Genomic DNA, 19,683 nt, shown 5'->3' on the forward strand with positions numbered 1-19,683 from the left:
AGGAAGTGTGTGGCTCGGGGGGCTAGGGAAGGCCTCACAGAGATGAGCAAGCTATGTGGACATCTGGAAGAAAACATTGTGTATAGGCACAAACATTTAAAAGATAAAATTTTTTAATTTTTAAAAAAATATTCTTTTCTAAATAAACTCAGCAAATGATATGGGGAGAATCTAGGCAGCTAGTGGGAGTGTTTAAGGGCCCCCCAGGGAAATTCCTCTGCAATTTCAAGACCAATAAGGCAGCTCCTTATCTGCTTTATTTAAAACAAAACCTGCCCACAGTAAAGCTTACAGCCCATGCCACAACACTAGGTACGTCTTCGTACTGCCTTTTCTTATACTAGTAACCACGTGTCCAGACTTCTTAAAAAGAGCCTGCAAATGAAAGTGCAAAAACACCAAACAAACACTGATAGAAAACTATCCATTAGGGGACAAAAGAGAATTCTCTAAAAAAAAATCCAAAAAAACCTCTTATTATGTTCTTCAGACAAATTTGAAATGATCCTGTATTCACAAGATACTATGAAAAACAGAACAAGAGAGAGCTTGTGGAAATTTAAAAATATGCCTGTCTTAAAAAAGAAAAAATAGGGGGACTGAAGATAAAGTCAAGAAAATATTCCAGAGTAGAACAAGATCAAGTTAAAATTGAGGAGAGAAAAGGGAGAAAAATCAAGGCAGGAAATTTATCATCCAACTAACAGAATTTCCAGAAGAAGAGAACAATGAAAAGAACAATTTTTTAATAGAAATAATATAAGAGAATTTCCCAGACTGAAAGCATGGGTTTTCAAATTAAAAGGGTGCCCAGGGTATCCAGCCCGTAAGTAACTAACTAGTACCTAGACTTATCACAGCAGATTTCAGACATCAAGAACACATAAGACTAATAACCTATAATGGAAAAGAATCTGAAGAGTGTGTGTGTGTGTGTGTGTGTGTGTGTGTGTGTGTGTGTGTGTGTGTGTGTGTGTGTGTGTGTGTGTGTGTGTATAAATCAATCACTTTGCTGTATACCTGAAACACTGTATATCAACTATACTTCCATTAAAAAAAAAAAACAAAGACAAAAAAACAAACCACCACAGAGAAAATCCTAAATATCCCCAGAGGAAAAGCCCTAGTATTAATAATGGAATAAGAATCAGATGGGCTACCAACTTCTCAGCATAAACATTAGAAGCCTCAAGATAATGAAGTCACGCCTTCAAAGTTTTTTGAGGATCAGAATTCTGTACCTAGTCGAAGTATCAAATACTTCCGATTTCTAAGGGCTCAAAAAATTTACCTCCCATATAAGTTTCTTCATGATGTGGTGACAAAACAGAAGACTATACTGAGAAGATAAAGTGGGATCCAGGAAATGCAGAGCAAACTCGGGGGAGGAGTAAATCCTGGGATGACAGCCTTGAACCAGACCTAGAGAGCAACCAGTGGGATGATCAGAAGAGGACAGAGGCTCTAGGAGGAAGGTACCTAAGAAAAAAGGGAAACCCAAAGATTTAATAGTATAAAATGATAGACCTTCAGACTATAATACAGGTAGGCAATGCAAGAAGGGGGAAAAAAAGAAGAATCAAAGAAAAACAAAACACTGTACATAAGGGGAAAAATGTAAACAACGCTAGGGAACCCCTAAATGAAGAACTCTAGAAGATGATGTAAACTTGGCCCTGAGAAGCATTTTGAGTCTTAATGATTTAAACACTGCTTACTGGTTCTCTACTTTTACAGTCAATCTACAAAGCATGGCAACTGTAACTAGAAAAACAGAACAAAATGTAAATTAGATCTTCAGCAATATAAAAGTACGGGTGACAGAATTTAGAAAGTGGGGGCATGAGAAAAGATGTATAAGAATTAAAGGACATAAATATCCTTATCTTTCAGGAGTCAAAATATACTGATACAGTTAATCAGACAAGAAATAGGTGTATTACTTAAAATTATAAAAGTAATCCGTAGATGAACTAAAAATAGTGAATTTACTACATGGGCTTGGAGGCAAGGAAAAGTGAGAGTTAGATACTGATATACTGTAGCAAGAAATCAAAACATAACATCGATAGTTGGTGAATTAAGAAACAGCGGTATAAGCATATTATTACAGACATGGAGAAAATGAAAGAAAGTCATAAACAGAAGCATTTAAAAGTGGTGGCCTCCAGGAGAACCAGTGTGGAAAATAATGAAGCAAAGAATGTTACTTGTTATTCTAAATTGTTCTATACTATTTGATTATTTTCTAATCTATCAGCAGGTATTGCAATGATTTGTTTTGTTTTTCCAAATTTTCTATGGTGAGCATATATTTCATAATGTACCGTATTTTACTTTAAATATAAAATTTTATTTAACATATACCAAATAGGAAAAATAAAAGGAAATCCATGCCTAGACACATTGTAGTGAAACTGCAGAACATCAAAGACAGACAGAAGATCCTGCAAGCAGCCAGAAAAAGGACAGATCACCTACAAAGGAACAACAGACAATTAGAATAACAGAAGTCCACTCAACAACCATGGAAGCCAGAAGACAATGGCATAATATAAACAAGGTGATGAGAGCAAATAACTCTTGTTAACCTAGATTTGTGTATGCAGTAAAGCTAGCTACTGCACAAGAACAAGGAGAAATGAACACTCTTGTAGGTGAACAGACTCTTGGGGAAATTTACCAACAGACCTGTTCCAAAGAAACTTCCAAAGAATACACTTCAAAATACTTTAAAATACTGGAAAATGACAATCCCCAAATAACATTCAAGTGATATGAGAAAAAAAAAAAACAATAAATATGTAGGTAAATGTGAACAAACACTGCCTGGGTAAAACAGTAATGGTGCCCAATTTATCCATTAAAAAAAGGGCCAAAATGGAAACACTGGAAACATAATGTAAAGTCTGAGGGGGTAAAACTGGAGCTAAGGTATTCTAAAATCTATTTACTGTTTGGGGATGGGGTCAGAATATTAACTTCTGGAATATTAAATCTGTATGGTAAAATTTCAGTGGTAACCAATAAAAGAACAGAAACAGAGTTTAAAACAGTACAAAATAAAGGAGAGCTGGGCAACCAACAACAATTACAATAGTGATTAATGAATCTTTAAAAAAGACAAAAAAGATCAAAAAATGAAAGCAGGCAAATACAAACCAAAAAAAGGTGACAGAAACTAGTCCAACTCCATCAATAATTCTCATATATGTGAATGGTTTAAACTCATATAAAAGCAAGCTCAGACTGAATTTTAAAACAGTAATCTAGCTTTATGATAGTTAAGAGATACGTATGCCTAACAAGGTCAGAGAAGACTGAAAAATGCATGAAGCACGTATATATGAAGCAAATACTAACTAAATAGCTATATTAATATCAGACAAAACTGAGTTGAAGATAAAAGCATCATTTAGTACATAAAGGATTATAGATACAGATAAAAGGTTCAATTAATCAGGAAGATGTACCTTCCTGATTCAATTCATCAGGATAATTCTAAGTATATGTGCACCTAGTTTAAGAGCCACAAAGTAACTGAAACAAAATCTACCAGAAGTACAGAGAAATGAAGACAAATTTGTCATCCTGACAGGCAATTTCAAAACCCGCTCAATCACCGATAAGTAGACCGAAAACTCAGCAAGGTCAAGATCTGAACAATATTAACTGGATAGCTTTGTCTACTAAATGCAAAATTCTCAATTCAACAATTAGAGTCCACTTTCTTCCAAAATGCACATGAAAGACGTACAAAACTGACTGCCTTAAATCTTAACTATTTTCATAAGAGTATGTATTACACAGATCACATTATCGGACCACAGTACAACTAAGTCCATAGTATATAATTAAAAAGGTTAACAGACAAAACCCAAAACTTCCATATACTATGAATTAAAAACACTTTTAAATAACTTACAGGTCGAAGAAGATCATAATGGGAATTAAAGATAATTCAAATGATAATGAAAAATGTATATATCAAAATTTGTGAGGGCTTCCCTGGTGGCGCAGTGGTTGAGAATCTGCCTGCCAATGCAGGGGGACACGGGTTCGTGCCCCAGTCTGGGAAGATCCCACATGCCGCGGAGCGGCTAGGCCCGTGGGCCATGGCTGCTGAGCCTGCGCGTCCGGAGCCTGTGCTCCACAATGGGAGAGGCCAACAGTGAGAGGCCCGCATACCACAAAAAAAAAAAAAAAAATTGTGACATGCAGCAAAAATGGCACGTCAAGAGAATTTCATAGCTTAAATGTTTACATTTGCAAAATAAAAAGGACAGGCTAAGATAAATTAGTAAGAAAAATATAGATGGGTATATTAAAAATAAGAGCAGAAATCAATGAAATAGACAACACACCAAAAGAGAATCAATAAAGCCAGAATTGTTGTCATGATAAACCTTTGAAAAGACTGACAAAATACACTTCTAGTGACAGATTAACCCAAGACAAAAAGAGAAAAAGCAAAATATTTTGAGGTGGCTAGCCCAGTAAAACTACAGAGGTCAGAGCGATGAGAGAACACTATCAACAACTCATGCCAATACATGTGCATAGATTTTTAAAAACCTGTCACAGGGCTTCCCTGGTGGCGCAGTGGTTAAGAATCCTCCTGCCAATGCAGGGGACACAGGCTCGAGCGCTGGTCAGGGAAGATCCCACATGCCGCGGAGCAACCAAGCCTGTGTGCCACAACTGCTAAGCCTGTGCTCTAGAGCCCGCCAGCCACAACTACTGAGCCTGCATGCCACAACTACTGAAGCCCGCGCACCTAGAGCCTGTGCTCTGCACCAAGAGAAGCCACCACAGTGAGAAGCCCGCACACCGCAATGAAGAGTAGCCCCCGCTCGCCGCAACTAGAGAAAGCCCGCACGCAGCAACAAAGACCCAACTCAGCCAAGATAAATACATAAATAAATTAAAAAAAAAAAAAACCCTGTCACAGACAAAGCTACAAAACAGTGAGTAAGCACACTAATTAATGACTTCGCAGTGTGTCACTTCACGCTTGCAAACAAATGGTACCGGTAAGAGTAGTAACAGTCCTCATCAGTAGAGATACTTGATACCTTTTCAGTTTTTTAAACTTTTACTTTAAAACAAAACGATGATATAGAAAGCCACACAAAAGTAAGAGTTTAGTGAGTTCTTATAAGGCAAAACACCCTTATAACCACCATTCAGATCAAGAAAACAGACTATGTAAGCTACCCCACAAGCCCCACTTCATGTACTCCAATATAATCAGTCCTATTCAAAAGTAACCACCATATGCCTTTTGTAGTAATATCTACAGTTTGTGATTTTATCACACAAGTGTATGAACCTAGACACTATAGATTAATCTTACCCCTTTTGTCTTTTAAGTCTTTTAATCTAGAATTCTCAGGCTGTTTGACCTATACAGTGCCCCAGAGAGGGTACTTTGCCTGTTGCACACTCATGGTGCAGCAATTAACATATTCCTCTGGCCTCTGTACTTCCTGCAAGCTGACTGCTGCATCAGAGGCTTGATCACTCAGGTTCAAATCCTCTGGCAAGACTAAGGTAGTGTTTTATTCTTTCATTGGGAGGCACAAAATGGCTGATTTTCACTTTAAAAACCATTTTAGTAGCCATTATCAGTGCCTAGATTCATTAATTCACTGTTAGTTGGGAAAAACCACTAGAATTCTATCATTTTTTTCACTTCTTAGCTAGATTTATTTTAAAAGATGCTTCCTTCATCTACTATATCACAAGGGGTAGCAAACATTTTCTATTTTAAATTCTGTGGGCTTTATGGTCTGTTGCAACTATTCAACTCTGTGGTTGTAGTATAAAAGCAGCCACAGACAATACATAAACAAATGGGCATAGTTTACTTCCAATAAAACTTCACTTACAAAAACAAGTACTAATTCCTATACTACTTTGATACCCAGTGGTACCATCCTTAAAGGAAAGACAGCATAAATGCTCAATTATTTTATTTCTCTGGTTTCCAAGACAATGAATTAGTATCTATTATCCTCCAAAAGGACCGACTGTTTACTTAAAAATGCCATCATGAAATCACAGATTCAAAACCGTTTGACAGACTTCAATTCACTGGAAATCCTTACTAAAGCTCAAATCCCAGTTTCCAACTACTCTTCACAAATTGGCCCAGTTAGTACCTACTGGCTACTTTAAGGGTTTTCCCATTTTCAGGTCCATGATTTATTGGAACTGCACATAATGCTGACACAGCAAATTGCACACCACAGTCAAAGACTTCTTTAAAAAAAGAGAGAACAGACAAATATAAGATGGAATCCTTAAGGCTTCACAAAACAAGTAAATTTGAGATGAACCTGGAACAATTTAAAGGACACAGCTGAGGAGGAATGAAAAAATGTATTCCAGCACTGTAAAAGTATTAAGTCATGACGAGCATACAGTTTTGGTGGGGTTTTTTAATCAGATTTCAGTAGAAGAGGAAAAGAACTAGACTCTTTCCTGATGGGAACAGAAGAAACAGGTTGGAGAGCAGTGGAGAAGGGCTGGGCAGGCCCAGGGACCAGAAGCTGCCTAAAGGCCAAGCTGATGACATCAGTCCTAGATAATGCACAGTAGGAAGAGAAGCTATAAATGCTCTCACAGAAGAGTCACATGATCAGAGTCACACTTCAGACAGGAGAGTCTGTGCAAGAGTTGAGGGTGGGAGGTTGAGAGAAAGGAAGCAGAAAGATCAGCTGGAAGTATGTCAGGCACAAGGGGATAAAGTAGTATCACTGGGACAATAAGGCAGTTCTGGCAGGTCAGAGACAGGATGCTCAGAGAGGGGAGATTTAAAGATTTCAAGTTCAAGAGAAGAGGGGTAGGATTAACAAAAAGAAGAAAAGGAAGAATGTAGGTATCTATGTATCTTTAAGTAGAAGCTTTCTAAAGACTGGCAATTATTAATGCTAGGTGACTGGGTTCATGGGAATTCATTGCACTATTCTCTCCACTTCTGAGAACACTAAAAATTTCCCTAATGATAAGATTTAAATTCTAAAAAGTGTAGGTACGGACTTTCCTCATGGTCCCTTATTCTATTTGGGGGCCTATTAATAAGCCCTTTTCTCATAGTATAACCAACATTTCATAAATACCCACTGGAAAATACTTAATGCCTCATGAAAAAAGTGTAATAGGCAATGAAATATCATTTAAATTATTACCTTGACTTTTGTCTATATTATCTCCTTTTGTTTCCTCTTCTTTAATGGGGGAACTCATTCTGGGGGCCCTGCTTTGCCCCTGGACCATTTCTGCTAGCAATTCTTCTTGAGAAGTTCGAGTTCTGGGGGCAACTGGAAGTGTCTGTTTCTGTGAGACTTTTATATAAAAAGCAAAAAAGATGGAAATCCAAATGAAGTAATATTTCAAAACTCAACAGTGAATATCACATTAAATATAAATGCCTCCTTGGGTTTAGAATATGAGGAGTTAGAAACAATTCATAGACACCTCATTTTTCCTTATAATATTCTATGACTCAGTTACCCATACTTATGTAAACAACATTTATACAGTTTAAACTACATGCCATAAATACACTGCAGCACACATGTATTCATTTTTAACCAAATGTAGTCTGGGTTCTGCCTCATGGTTCTATAACAATTTCAAACTGTAATCTAGATAACCTAGGTGAAGAAAGAATTTCAATGCTATCTCTCAAAAAACTTGGAAAACTCTCCAATGACAAAAGCAGGAAATTAAGGTCACAGTGATAAGTCTGAATTTCTCATCATTGTAAACACTCAATATTGCTGACAGACCAAAAAAGAAAATGTAAACAGATGAACTGTTATGTCAAGTGTTGGCCTTTGCCTGATAATCCTTACCCTATAAGCCAAAAGCTGTTTATGTTCAGGGTTAAATTAGGGATGAGGAGAAGCAAGGGGACAGGTGACGATCAGGCTCAAAAGTTGCTAGCTTACAGTTTATTTCACTTTAGAAAGCGGTCATATAAAAAGATGCAAAGGAGAATAGAAAAGCAGAACAATGCGAAAAGAACAGTCATCAAATCCACAGCAAAAATAAAATTTAAAAATTTAGAGTGGGTAATCATCACAGCTTATTAACAGAAAATTTTACATATTGGCTATAGCACATGGGGCACAGAGTAATGGGTTCTACTGAGAGGAAAGAAACCAACCTGTTCATATACTAGACAAATTTTTCTAATTTCAGGCTCTTAATATTTTCAAATTTTGCTCCCTTTTAAATAACATAAGTTCATATCTAATGTTGACTCTAATGCTATAAATATGAAAAGTCTCATATTTATCAAAACTCCCTTTTAAGATTTCCGTTATATATTTCACATACATTAGAAAGAGGGAGTAAAAGGCATTAGAGTTGCTCAGAGAACTAAGTTCCACTGACAGTCGGGAAAGCTTCTCAAACTGGTCAAATCTCCTTTTAATCATTCTCTGAACCTCACCTTGGTCCTGACATCTGGCAGGCATCTGTATTTTATCACAACTTGAGGAGCAATCATCTATAGCTTACTCAAGACTTACAGAAATCTCTTACTTAATGTCAACATAATACATTTAAATTACCTGCAGAGTAGTTAGTTGTTTTTGTTACGGATTCTTGAGCTTCAGATATAGCCTTCAAAATTAGATTCTTGTTAGCTTGTTTGGAAGGTGGAAGTGAAGGTCTAAAAAAGTTAAGAAAGGTATACTGATTAAATTTTAGATTTGAGTTCTTTACATGCTAGCCATCCATTATACCTTTACTACAGCCTTCTCTTAGGTTTGGAACAGACTAGCTGTAGTTTTTAGGAAATGCCAACTGGATGAGAACCTTATAACCTTATAACTTTTTAAAATAATGAATTTGGATCAAACTTCCTCCCACCCATATTACAGTTTTTAATATTCTTTGCAATCTTCTCCAATTTTAGGCAACTTCTCTTTCATTAATAGAAGTGTTGCTCAAAAACCAATGGAAAAGTCTTACATGGTATTAAATTTATATTTTCATGATACCCTCTTCAAGGAACCCAGAAGACTCCACCAGGCGATGAAAAATTAATGTAGACATGTTCGGGTACCTCCGTTCAGGTTTCGCTGGCACTGACACACTGCTGGAGATGCTTCCTGTACGGGACCCACAATCATCATCTTCCTCCTCCTCTTCTCCATCATGATTGAATTTTTTTACTTTAACAACTGAACTTACCACAGGCAACTTTCTCTTCCGAAAGTTTTCTTCCTGCAATCAGATAAATTTCCACTTACCTAGTCTCAGAAAATAAAATTCTACTACAGAATACTTGCTTCTTTTCAAGAAAACGCCAAGCACATTAAGAATTCATGGGCTATTTCCCTGGTTTCTTATAAAAATACAAGTAATATCTCCAATAGCCAATCTTTAGCTAAAACAAAAACCAGTGCTTTAATTCATTTATAAACAGCAATATATAGCACTGTTGAGGAAACCAATAAAATGGAGTTACTCAATTGTTTACTGGCAGTTGCTGTGAAGGATCTAATACTGACCTAAAATCCTCGCAAAATGATAAGGTAAGGTTAAAGCTATCTCAACTGTTAGCATCCAGGAATGTAAACAAGATGTAAAGTATCTGTAGCCAGTTGTGGAGAGGAAAATCTGACTGATGTATTATGTTGAGCAGCACAGAAATCAGTTTAAAACAAACTTGCAGTATGTGTTTAGTTATTCCATGTACAATTTAGCATTAAGAACTGACAATTTTCAGCCTAATGAGTCAGAATTTAAAAGTATATACAAACCTCAATGCTCATCTTTTCTGAGCTGTTTCTGAAGAAGGGACTATAAGTCTCTTCTAAGCTGTTAAGCACTTCTGGTTCACACAAACGTCCTGTTTCATATATCCGGCTAGTCTGAATATCGAGTTGCTTGGCAGCATGAATACTGTTTTGCTGCTGTTGAAACTGCAACCTGTTTAAATGAGCACCACTGTCTGCATTTCGACTTGCAGGTGGTCGATAAATTTCAATAGAAGGGCGAGAAGAACCATACGTAAGTGTCACTGTAGGTTTTTTCTGAGATAAGGGATTCTCCTGCACAAAATTGAGATCTTCATCAATGAGATCATCTGGTTCTGGCTTAATATCAATCACATCTTCAGAGGGTGCTGGCTCCCTCAAAGGTTTCACTGTTGACATTAGTCGGGTTGCAGCTCCATCATCATAAGTCTGTCTGTTAAAAAGGAAAACAAAACCAAAAAGGGTGTGTTACCAATTTAGAGCAGTATCTTCAACTCTTCAAAGGATATTTAGATACATCTTAATGAAAAAGTATGGATAATCCCTTTATGTAGTCCATTAAAAACTACTTTGAAATTGCATTCTTTTTTTTAAACTTTGACTTACTACATTTTATATAAAAGGTAATCATACTTTGGACTTATCCTTCATTATTTTATTCAAAAAAACTGCTCATGACCACCTCATTTCCAAAAATTTCTGAAAACAGCAATTTAAAGACATATTAACTAATGTAAATGTCACATACACACACCCACCTGCCCACAGGTCTACACAAGACTCTTACCTGACATTAGTAGCCTTCTGCTCCTGTGAACTTGTAGAAACCCTAGATTCTCTTTTTTCAGGTCTAGTGCTAGAAACTGCAAGAGGTGGCACTGCAGCTTCATGCCTTCTCTCATCTCCTCGACTGAAACTGCTCTTGTTTGAAGGTACATTACTATCAAAGATGTTGGTATCGGAAGACTTTAGACTAGAGGGGTCTAGAAAGAAAAAAACACAGTCCCTTGAAGCTATTTTTATTACTTTGAACCTTCCCCTTCTTCACCACCAATTTTAAAGCAATAAATATGTGTTCTTCCACAACATTTTTAATGGGTGAATATTATTCCATACATAGTGATATAATAATATATCTAATTTATTATTACTGGACTTTTAATTTTCAATTATAAAACACTGAAATATCCTTGAAGCTAAATCATTGCACACATCCATAATTATTTCCTTAGAATAAATTGCATACTTTCCCTTCCCTTGTTCAAATCACCTTCGAATTATATTAAGTTTATTGCTTTTAAATTCATAAAAATGTGGGCTTCCTCAAAAACTTCAAATGAACTACCATTTTCAAATTTATGGTTTTTTTCCCCAAAGCAGTATAAGTGACTTCAGAAAAACGATCATATGCTATAGCAAATTCCAAAAACACTCACACATCATCTTTATGAACCTTACCAGTTGTTACAGAACGAAGTTTATCTAATACACCATGAAGCCTAAAAGAAAAAAACCAAAAAAGTTAAAGCTTCTGTTAATCAAGAAACATTGGATTTCAACTGTCACTCTAAATTTGATGACATTTTAGATCTAGTCTTCAGATAAACACTGACAGATGGTACTGAATGGAATTTAATGGATAAATAGTATTAAAATTAAGTTTTACATTTTTTTTAAAAAGGCTGTACATGAATATTGTAGAATAATCAAAAATCTTATTTTTTCATCACTATTTTCAACACCTAGCCTCTGCAAAAATAAGGGCAATGATTATCATCTGACCACACAGCGCTGATCCACAAAGAATATCATTCTGTTTCAAAAGAACTAAAGATTCAAGGTAGATAAAAGGAGATAAAATACCATAAATGTAAAGTAACATTATTAAAATTGTTTTAAGCACAGTTTAAATTTATTTTTTATCTACTTAGATGGTTTCTGGAAGAACTTTATCCTGAGAGGTGAAAAAACTTTAAAAATAATCTCAAAATATATCACTTCATTATAACTACTGTTTTCAAAACTAATGCTGTAAACAAGCCACAACCTTAATTATAATATAACCTATTTTAGTAGTTATGTACAAGGCAAAACTGTCTTACAATCCTTCCAGGAGGCCAGGCATCCTAAAAACACCAGAAATATCTCATTATAATAATGTTTCACCCAGAACCCAGTCACATGCCACTATCCCCTAGGATACAGTTATTGCAGGGCTCCAAAGAATCAGAATAGTCTGTTTGTGGCGGGTGTAAATGAACACTTAAGAAAGCAAAGTGTCAAAACAGAGACACCATCACTTTTATCAGTACATGGTGAAGAATAAAATTTATGGCAAGATGAAAGAGTTGAATTAATGTGATTTTAAATTCAAATTCAGTTGGCAGTCTGCTTATGTAAGAAATTTGTCTAAAGCACTCCCTCAAGTTATCTGAGAAAGGATCTACTAGGTCAATGTCCCATATTACGTTACTAGGACTCAAAGTGATCCAAATGTTGAACCAAAAGTCTAGTCATAAAAAACGTACATGAAACAAAACAAGTACCTGGACCGCTGAAGCATTTAAAAAAAAAAAAAAAAAGCAGTACTCTTGATAATGGTAATTTCCCCAGTCAAAAGCACCATGATCTCTCTTCTTTTGGTAAACTCTGGGGACAAACCATAATAAGTGGGTTAGGTCACCCACACTGTAGGAGTGTATGTACCAAAACATTTAAGGAACAACCACTGCACTCAATGTTCTTCAAAAATGTGTAATATAAACCCAGAGAATTCTGTGTGGAATTTCAAGAAAGCTTCACCGGAGTTATAAAGGATACAGTTTCCCATTGGGGCCAAAATGCCTTTAAGACAAACTTTGGTTTAAAGGCAAGTTAACCAGTTTCATATTCCTCCTTATTGCCTATCTGGTCTCCCAGTCTCTTGCCATTCAAATTAAGCAGGCCACTGCTCATGCAACTTTTGCTCCATCTATCAACTTGTGCTGCAACTGGTGGTTCCCAGTGAGGACCTTTATATGATCCTTCCTGCTCTGTTCTCAGCCACATCGTTACCCTCCCCCAGCTCTCACTCTACCTCAAACCTGGTACCAGAACCTGGCCTGCCTTCATAAATTAAATCTCATGCTTTTGGTCAGTATTCTCAACCAAAGGAATATGTGGTTTGAAAAAGGACACTGGAAATTAAAATACTGATTTATATTTGAACACAAAGTTGCCTATTTCAAAATTCCAGACTTCAAAAAGCTCCAAACTGGGCTTCCCTGGTGGCGCAGTGGTTGAGAGTCCGCCTGCTGATGCAGGGGACACGGGTTCGTGCCCCGGTCCGGGAAGATCCCACGTGCCGCGGAGTGGCTGGGCCCGTGAGCCATGGCCGCTGAGCCTGCGCATCCGGAGACTGTGTTCCGCGACGGGAGAGGCCACAACAGTGAGAGGCCCGCGTACCGCAAAAAAAAAAAAAAAAAGCTCCAAACTAAAAAATTGATTTGAAATTTTGTCAAAAAACCTTGCCTCCTAAGTTAGCTGACTGAAGAAAGCAATTCAGGAAGTCAACCCAGTCCAAAAAACATCTATAACTGGTTTTGGTGGAGGGAAAGGAATGATAACATGCTGAAGTTTACAAAAGAAACGTATTAACTACAGTCAACACATACTAAGGACTTGTTATGGGCCAGGCACAGCTGTGAGCACATTACATGTATTAGCTATTTAATTTTCACAACCACCCTATAAAGGTGATTTACGATACCCATTTTGCAGATGGAGAAACCAAGGAAAGAGGCAGATCCAGGATTCAACCTTGGCAGTCTGGCTCCAGAGGCTGTGCTCTCAACACTCACAACCTGCCTCACAACACTGAATCTGACTCTCCTCTCAAGAACCTCTTTTCAGACAGAACACCTACTCTTGACTTGAGCCAAACTTTGGTCTGAGGGGTAAATATTCAGAAACATACCATACGGTGAATCGAATTGTGTTGTTCCCTAGAAACAGGGACAGGTCCTCTGTCATTTGGTCCTGACTTTTCTTGTTGGCCACCATCACCATAATGTAATCAGGAAGTTCTTCATCTATTTAAAAGGAAAAGTATATAAAAACTTTTTATGCTTTCCTTAATATTTTCTTCTACTTGAAGCTGATGTGCTTGAAAATATAGATGTAGTTCTAAGAATGTCAGCTCTAGTGGAATTATGCTGGACAAAAAGTATAGCTTTCTTTCTCTTTATTCCATAAGTATTTCAATTACTAGAAGAACAGGAACTAGGAATAACTAATAAATATTTACATAACTAGATATTCTGAATTACGGTATCAAACTTGAGAGTGCATTCATTTCCTTTAATCTTTTTTAATAATGCTCATTAACTTCAGAAAAGCTTCCAGAAAGCATACTGGACATTTCTCAAGAATAATACTGAGTTTTGTTCAGTTTTGTGCGTGTTTGTTTCAAAATGACACTCATTTCTCAAGGAACACCTTTATCCTTGGTAAAGGCAGATTTTAATTAGGGTAACAAACTTGCAGCAACATCAAATAAACTAAAACCACCCCAAAATTATACATCATTTAAAAAATTTAATCTTAAGATTAGTTAAATGATTTCTACTCAACTCACTGTTTCATTCTTATACCCTCCTAACAGTGAATTATGAGGGTGAGGTCTAGGACCAAAAACAAACAAAAAAACCCCAAAGCAAAAGCAAAAGCTATTTATCAGGAACTTTGATCCCTACCAAAAAAAATTCCTTTAGATTCTTTAATACCTTAAATATTCACAACATTTCTATGTAGGCAGAAAGGTTCATTTCAGAACTACTATCAGACATTTGTTTCAAGAAGAAATATCAAAAATCCAGTTCAAGAAAAGCACAAATACACTAAAGCCCTATCTACAAATGGAAACAGAGAAATCAGAATACTTGCTAGAAGCATGCAATTCAATGTGAGGAGATAAAAGAACAAGTAGTCAGTCATTTGTTATTTTCTTTGTAAAGTATCAAAAGGCTCCACTGCTTTCTGGCAACTTTAGTAAATAAGCCTCACAGCTTATTTACACAAAGTGTCCCTACCATGGGCTGCCATTGGTAACCCAGGAAAGGAAAACAAAGTTGGGGTGCTTTGGCAGTCTTGACAGTTTTTCTCCCTCATAATGTCAGTAATGAAAACAAATAGGCTGTGCTTTCTGACACTATATATTAGTTTGCATTTTATAAAATTTTATGTAAATGAGGTCAGCAGTTGCTCTGGTACAGGGTGGGGACAAGGACAGACGGTAGGGAAGGATACAAAAGAGCCCCAGGAAAACCCAAAAGGAAACTTTTGGAAGTGATGGATATGTTCATTAGCTTGATTATGGTGTATACATATCAAGACATAGCAAACTGTAAATAGGTGGAGTTTATAACAATTATATTTCAACAAGGCTGTTAGAAATTCTAACATCGTTCTCTCAGTAGACACAAAATGAGAAATAAGAATCTAATGAAAACTAACGTGTTTCTGGGACTTCCTTGGCAGTCCAGTGGTTAGGACTCGGTGCTTCAATCCCTGGTTGGGAACTAAGATCCCGCAAGCCTTGTGGCACGGCCAAAAAATAAATAAAATAAAGTGTTCATGATACATTCCTACAGAATTCTAATAGCATTCTCAAGTTCATCTGAAATCTATGTACTGAAAAACAGTAAAATGTTGACGGTTCCTGCAAGTTCATACTTCCTAAAATGTGAATTTAAGACTGCTCTGAATTATAACTGCCATCTCACTAAAGTACTCCATTTTAAACAAACACAAATGAAGCCGTATCAACTCTTAACAAACAGCTGCTCATCTTTATATCCCACTCAATGCCTTGAAAATAGATATTCAAATATTTACTAAAGAATTGTTTCCATAAAAAGGTTTCCAGTACTTCAGCACAAAGAAAGGGATTAGAAAGTCACCCTTTTCAGAAGGACAATGATGCCTATACATTCAAATAATTAGGTAGCTAACTGTAAACAAATAATGTATATTTCAAATAGTCTAATGGTGATCCCTGTTTACCCACTTAATCAACATTCATGAAAATATCTGGTGCTCTGCTAGGCCACTGAGACACAACCAATATGAAGTCTCTGCCCTCAAGAAACTTCCAGTCAAGAAGTAGAGGCAAACAAGTTGAGAAGCTGTGCTAATATGTTAACAGCTGGGACAGATGAGTTCAAGAGGAGCATACGGGAGTGACTCCTATCCTTCTGTTCACTCACCAAGTTTCTATTATGAAGCAACCATAATAGAAACATCAACGACCCAGAAGACCTGAGTTCTTGGGTCTTAAATCTGCTGCTGACCAGCTGTATTTAGCCCTCCCAAGACTCCATTTCTTTATTTGTAAAAAAGTAAATTACCTGCCATCCCCACTCCAGCATTGTGTTCAGGTACAAATAGAACTCTATGAAAATATTTTGAAAACTATAAAATACATGATATCTTTACTACAATTACACTTCCCATTGGACTTCGTCAAGCTTGTAACCAGGTTTTTAGTATTAATAGGCTCAAAATTCTTGGTTTGAGGTTTCTGATAAATGATAGGAATCATCAGATTGAATTTAGACCCAAGTAATATGTGTTTATGTTTTCATGTGCTAGAATTACTAAAGTTCTCACTGTAGGTTTTCTGTGGATTTCTTTTTGACCCAAAACAAGTTCTTGGCACAAAGCTGGCATCCATTAAATGTTGAATGAATAAAAGAATAAACAATCCTGGTTCAGCTTCATCTTTAACCTGTGAGCCTCAATTTTCTTATCTGTTAGTCTTACAACAATCCTGACAACAAATAATTAGTATGTGGCAAACTACCATCTGGTCTCAGGCCCCCCTTTACACTACTGAAAATTACTGATGATCCCAAACAGCTTTTATTCATGTGCGTATAGCTACTGATATTTACCATACTAGAAACTGCAACTCAGAATTTTTAGATTTCTTAATTCGTTTAAAATAATACACCTATGCCATAAACAATAAACCTGTTTTATGTTGTTCTAAAAAAAGAATGTGAAGAAAATCTGGTCTCACACAGGTATGCAACGGGAAAAGGGGTATTTTAGTACCCTTTTCAGATAATGTGGATATTCTCCTGTGATACTACACCAAAACTCAACGAGTGGTAGTTTCTTGAAGGTAAGCAACAATACTGAATCTAAAAACTGTATCAATGACCTTTTTGTACTCTGTTACATGAAAATCCATTGATCCATCCTGCACTTTTAATGGATCTTTCTTATCCCTGTACAGTTTAAAAATATTCATGCATTGGTCATTTGAAAAATTACTGGTTCACTGAGCTAAACAAACCACTGGCATACGGATACATTTCATTATACAGTATAGAAGAACCATTTGCTAATATCACCACGCTGTCAAATTTATGGAGGAAGACAAATTTTCCAAAATTCTGATTTTCATTTGAAAACTCAACTTTGTCATTGGCAACAAACTTTACTAGTTCTTTACCTTTGCTCACTTTCAGGAAAATGTCTGCCAAAAATCCAAATTATGTAACTAGCCCGTTAGTCTTTCTTAGAAGTTAAAAATGATGTTCCAAAGGGTAAAAGGGGGGAGGGGGATGGATAAATTAGGAGTATGTGATTAACAGATAAATTACCATAATAAAACAGATATGCAACAAGGACTTACTGTATAGCAAAAGGAACTGTATTCAATATTTTTTAATAGCTTATAACGGAAAACAATCTGAAAAAAGTACATATATATGTAAAACTGAATCACTTTGCTGTACACTTAAAACTAACACAATATTGTAAATCAACTAAACTTTAAAAAATAGTTCCAAAAAAAACAAAAGAAAAAAAAATTCCATGAAAAAGGTGGCTAGGTCAGTTCTCAACTCAATCACACAAATTCTTTGCCTTAAGACAACCCATCATGCTTCAGTATGGCAGAAGTACTATGAGTACTTCCTATTTCCTAACACCACATATTAAAAAGATGTAGTCAGGGCCAGGGTTTAAAAAAATATTTTACTTCATCACTTACATTCATAAATGAAACTGGCCTCTTTTTTTTTTTTTCTTTGTAATTGCAAGTGGAAGGGTGGTGAAGAATACGATAATTTCTTGTAAAGTTTGGTGTGAGATACTGATTCGGGCTAAGGTACCAGCAGTTTTACTCACCCCTTTTGCACAGTCCAAATGTCAGCACGGTGAAAATGGCAAATACCCTGTCAGTATTAATATGAAAATAGTTTTGACTTCAGAGACCCTTGGGGTCTCCCACACCTGGAGAACCACTATCATAAGTGGTAGCTATTATTTTTACAGGAGGCACCAGCTTTGGAGCCAAACAGACGCAGGTCTCAATCCATAAAACCTTGCTCAAGCCAAGCACCCAAAGCCTGTTTCCCTGCTTGTACAACTGGGGATATTACCACTTACCTTCCAGTGTTCTCCTGGGGATTATCGTGACCTAATGCATATACGACAATAATTAAGCACAGTGCCTGGCCCAGAGTAAACACTCAAGTTATAATTTATAAAAAAATAAAAAGAAAAAAGACACATTACCATCGGGAGGTAAGAAAAAAAGGGGCAGGAAAAATAAAGAGATCTGAAAATAAAACTCACTGAACCACGAGAGAGGTAAATGCCAGACAGCATCATTCACATGCAAAATAATAATTCTGAAAAATGAAGTTCAAGAGGAAAGGAAAGAAAATAGGAAAAACAACAGAAATCAGACAAATATTAAGGAAAATATGACAGAGCCTCAACAGAGGAAGCTAAACGATTTCAAAACACCCTATTAGAAGGGGATCTGGGAAAAAAAACAATGTTGCATATAAAGCTTTCAATGGAAAGATAGTACGGAAAAGAAGTAACCAGGGAGTATCAGATTCGAAGGTAAAAGGGCGTCTCTCCAAAGTCAAAGGCATGATAGGAAAAATGCATTCCTAAAATTAAATTCGCTGCAAATTCTAAAGTCTATTAGGCTAACAACAGAAGACTTACCAACGTAAGCTCCTAGTTCTTGCAATTTCCCCTTAATGGCACTCTGAGGGAAGAAAAAAACCATCGTGCGCGTGAGAAAGGCGGCCCTGGGAAAACAGACCGACTGCAGCGCAGAGGCAACTTCGCGAGCGCGCACACCTCCTGCCCGCCGGGCGCCCGAGTGGGGGGTGGGGAGACGCCTCGGGCCCCCCCAGTCCCACCCCGGAACCCCTCCTCCGCGGCGCCCCCCGCGGCTCCCCCTCCAGCTCCCCGCGTGGCTCTCGCCGGGACCCCAACGCCTCCCTCAGATTCCCGGCGGCTCCTTCTTCAGCCGCGAGCCCGCTCTCTGAGGCCGCGGCTGCGCCCAGGCCCGAGGCGGCCTGGCCGAGGAGGCGCTGCTCGCCGACCCCGCGGCCAGTCAAAAGCGTCGGCGACGAGCAGGCCGCAGCGTCCAGGCCGGGCCCCACACCCCCCGTTACTCCTGACAACCGCGCGCCCGCCCGCCCGCCGAGGCCCGGCTTCCCGCCCCCGCCCGACGCGGGCCTCACCCGGATCTTGCGGCTGATCTCGGTGCCGATCTCCATGGCTCCGGGGCCGGCGGTGGGCTCAGCACCGCGAAGGGTTCCGCTTACTGGGAGCCGGAGTCCAGCTGCCAGCCCGCAGCCTCACCGCCTCCACCACCGCCGCTCCCGGCCGCGCGCTCTGCGTGACCCGCCCCCACCGGCTCGAGCCAAGTCGAGCGCGCCTGCGCCTAAGCCTGCGCCTGCGCGCACTCGGGCCCGGGGAGCCGGCACTCTGGCGACCTCTACTGGCCGGGAGGAGAGCCGCGATAAAACCTTAGAATCAAAGTAAGCGTAGAGAGAGGACTCCCCTCTCCCCATATCTGCTAATTCCTGAAGTGGTATCATTAGTT

At 37.9% G+C, this 19,683-nt stretch overlaps 1 protein-coding gene across 5 annotated transcripts in view; it reads right to left on the minus strand.

Moving 5' to 3' along the window:
* ZC3H14 (zinc finger CCCH-type containing 14) overlaps positions 1 to 19,471 on the minus strand; it is a 41,790-nt gene extending 22,319 nt beyond the window's left edge. For 4 of the 5 annotated variants that reach the window (XM_060004081.1, XM_060004079.1, XM_060004078.1 and 1 more), the window contains exons 1-9: positions 19,319 to 19,471; positions 18,792 to 18,834; positions 13,735 to 13,849; positions 11,238 to 11,278; positions 10,567 to 10,762; positions 9,783 to 10,212; positions 9,083 to 9,243; positions 8,586 to 8,686; positions 7,194 to 7,349 (exon numbers count right to left, since the gene is read on the minus strand). In XM_060004081.1, coding sequence (XP_059860064.1) covers positions 7,194 to 7,349; positions 8,586 to 8,686; positions 9,083 to 9,243; positions 9,783 to 10,212; positions 10,567 to 10,762; positions 11,238 to 11,278; positions 13,735 to 13,849; positions 18,792 to 18,834; positions 19,319 to 19,354 — 1,279 coding nt within the window. In that variant the 5' untranslated portion in view covers positions 19,355 to 19,471. Of the gene's footprint in view, positions 1 to 7,193; positions 7,350 to 8,585; positions 8,687 to 9,082; positions 9,244 to 9,782; positions 10,213 to 10,566; positions 10,763 to 11,237; positions 11,279 to 13,734; positions 13,850 to 15,272; positions 15,354 to 18,791; positions 18,835 to 19,318 lie in introns of all 5 variants that reach the window. The other variant, XM_060004083.1, reaches the window with a different exon arrangement.
* Positions 19,472 to 19,683: the final 212 nt, after the last annotated feature.

The sequence above is a fragment of the Delphinus delphis genome, chromosome 2, assembly GCF_949987515.2.
Source record: "Delphinus delphis chromosome 2, mDelDel1.2, whole genome shotgun sequence".
In the NCBI taxonomy this organism is placed as follows: domain Eukaryota; kingdom Metazoa; phylum Chordata; class Mammalia; order Artiodactyla; family Delphinidae; genus Delphinus; species Delphinus delphis.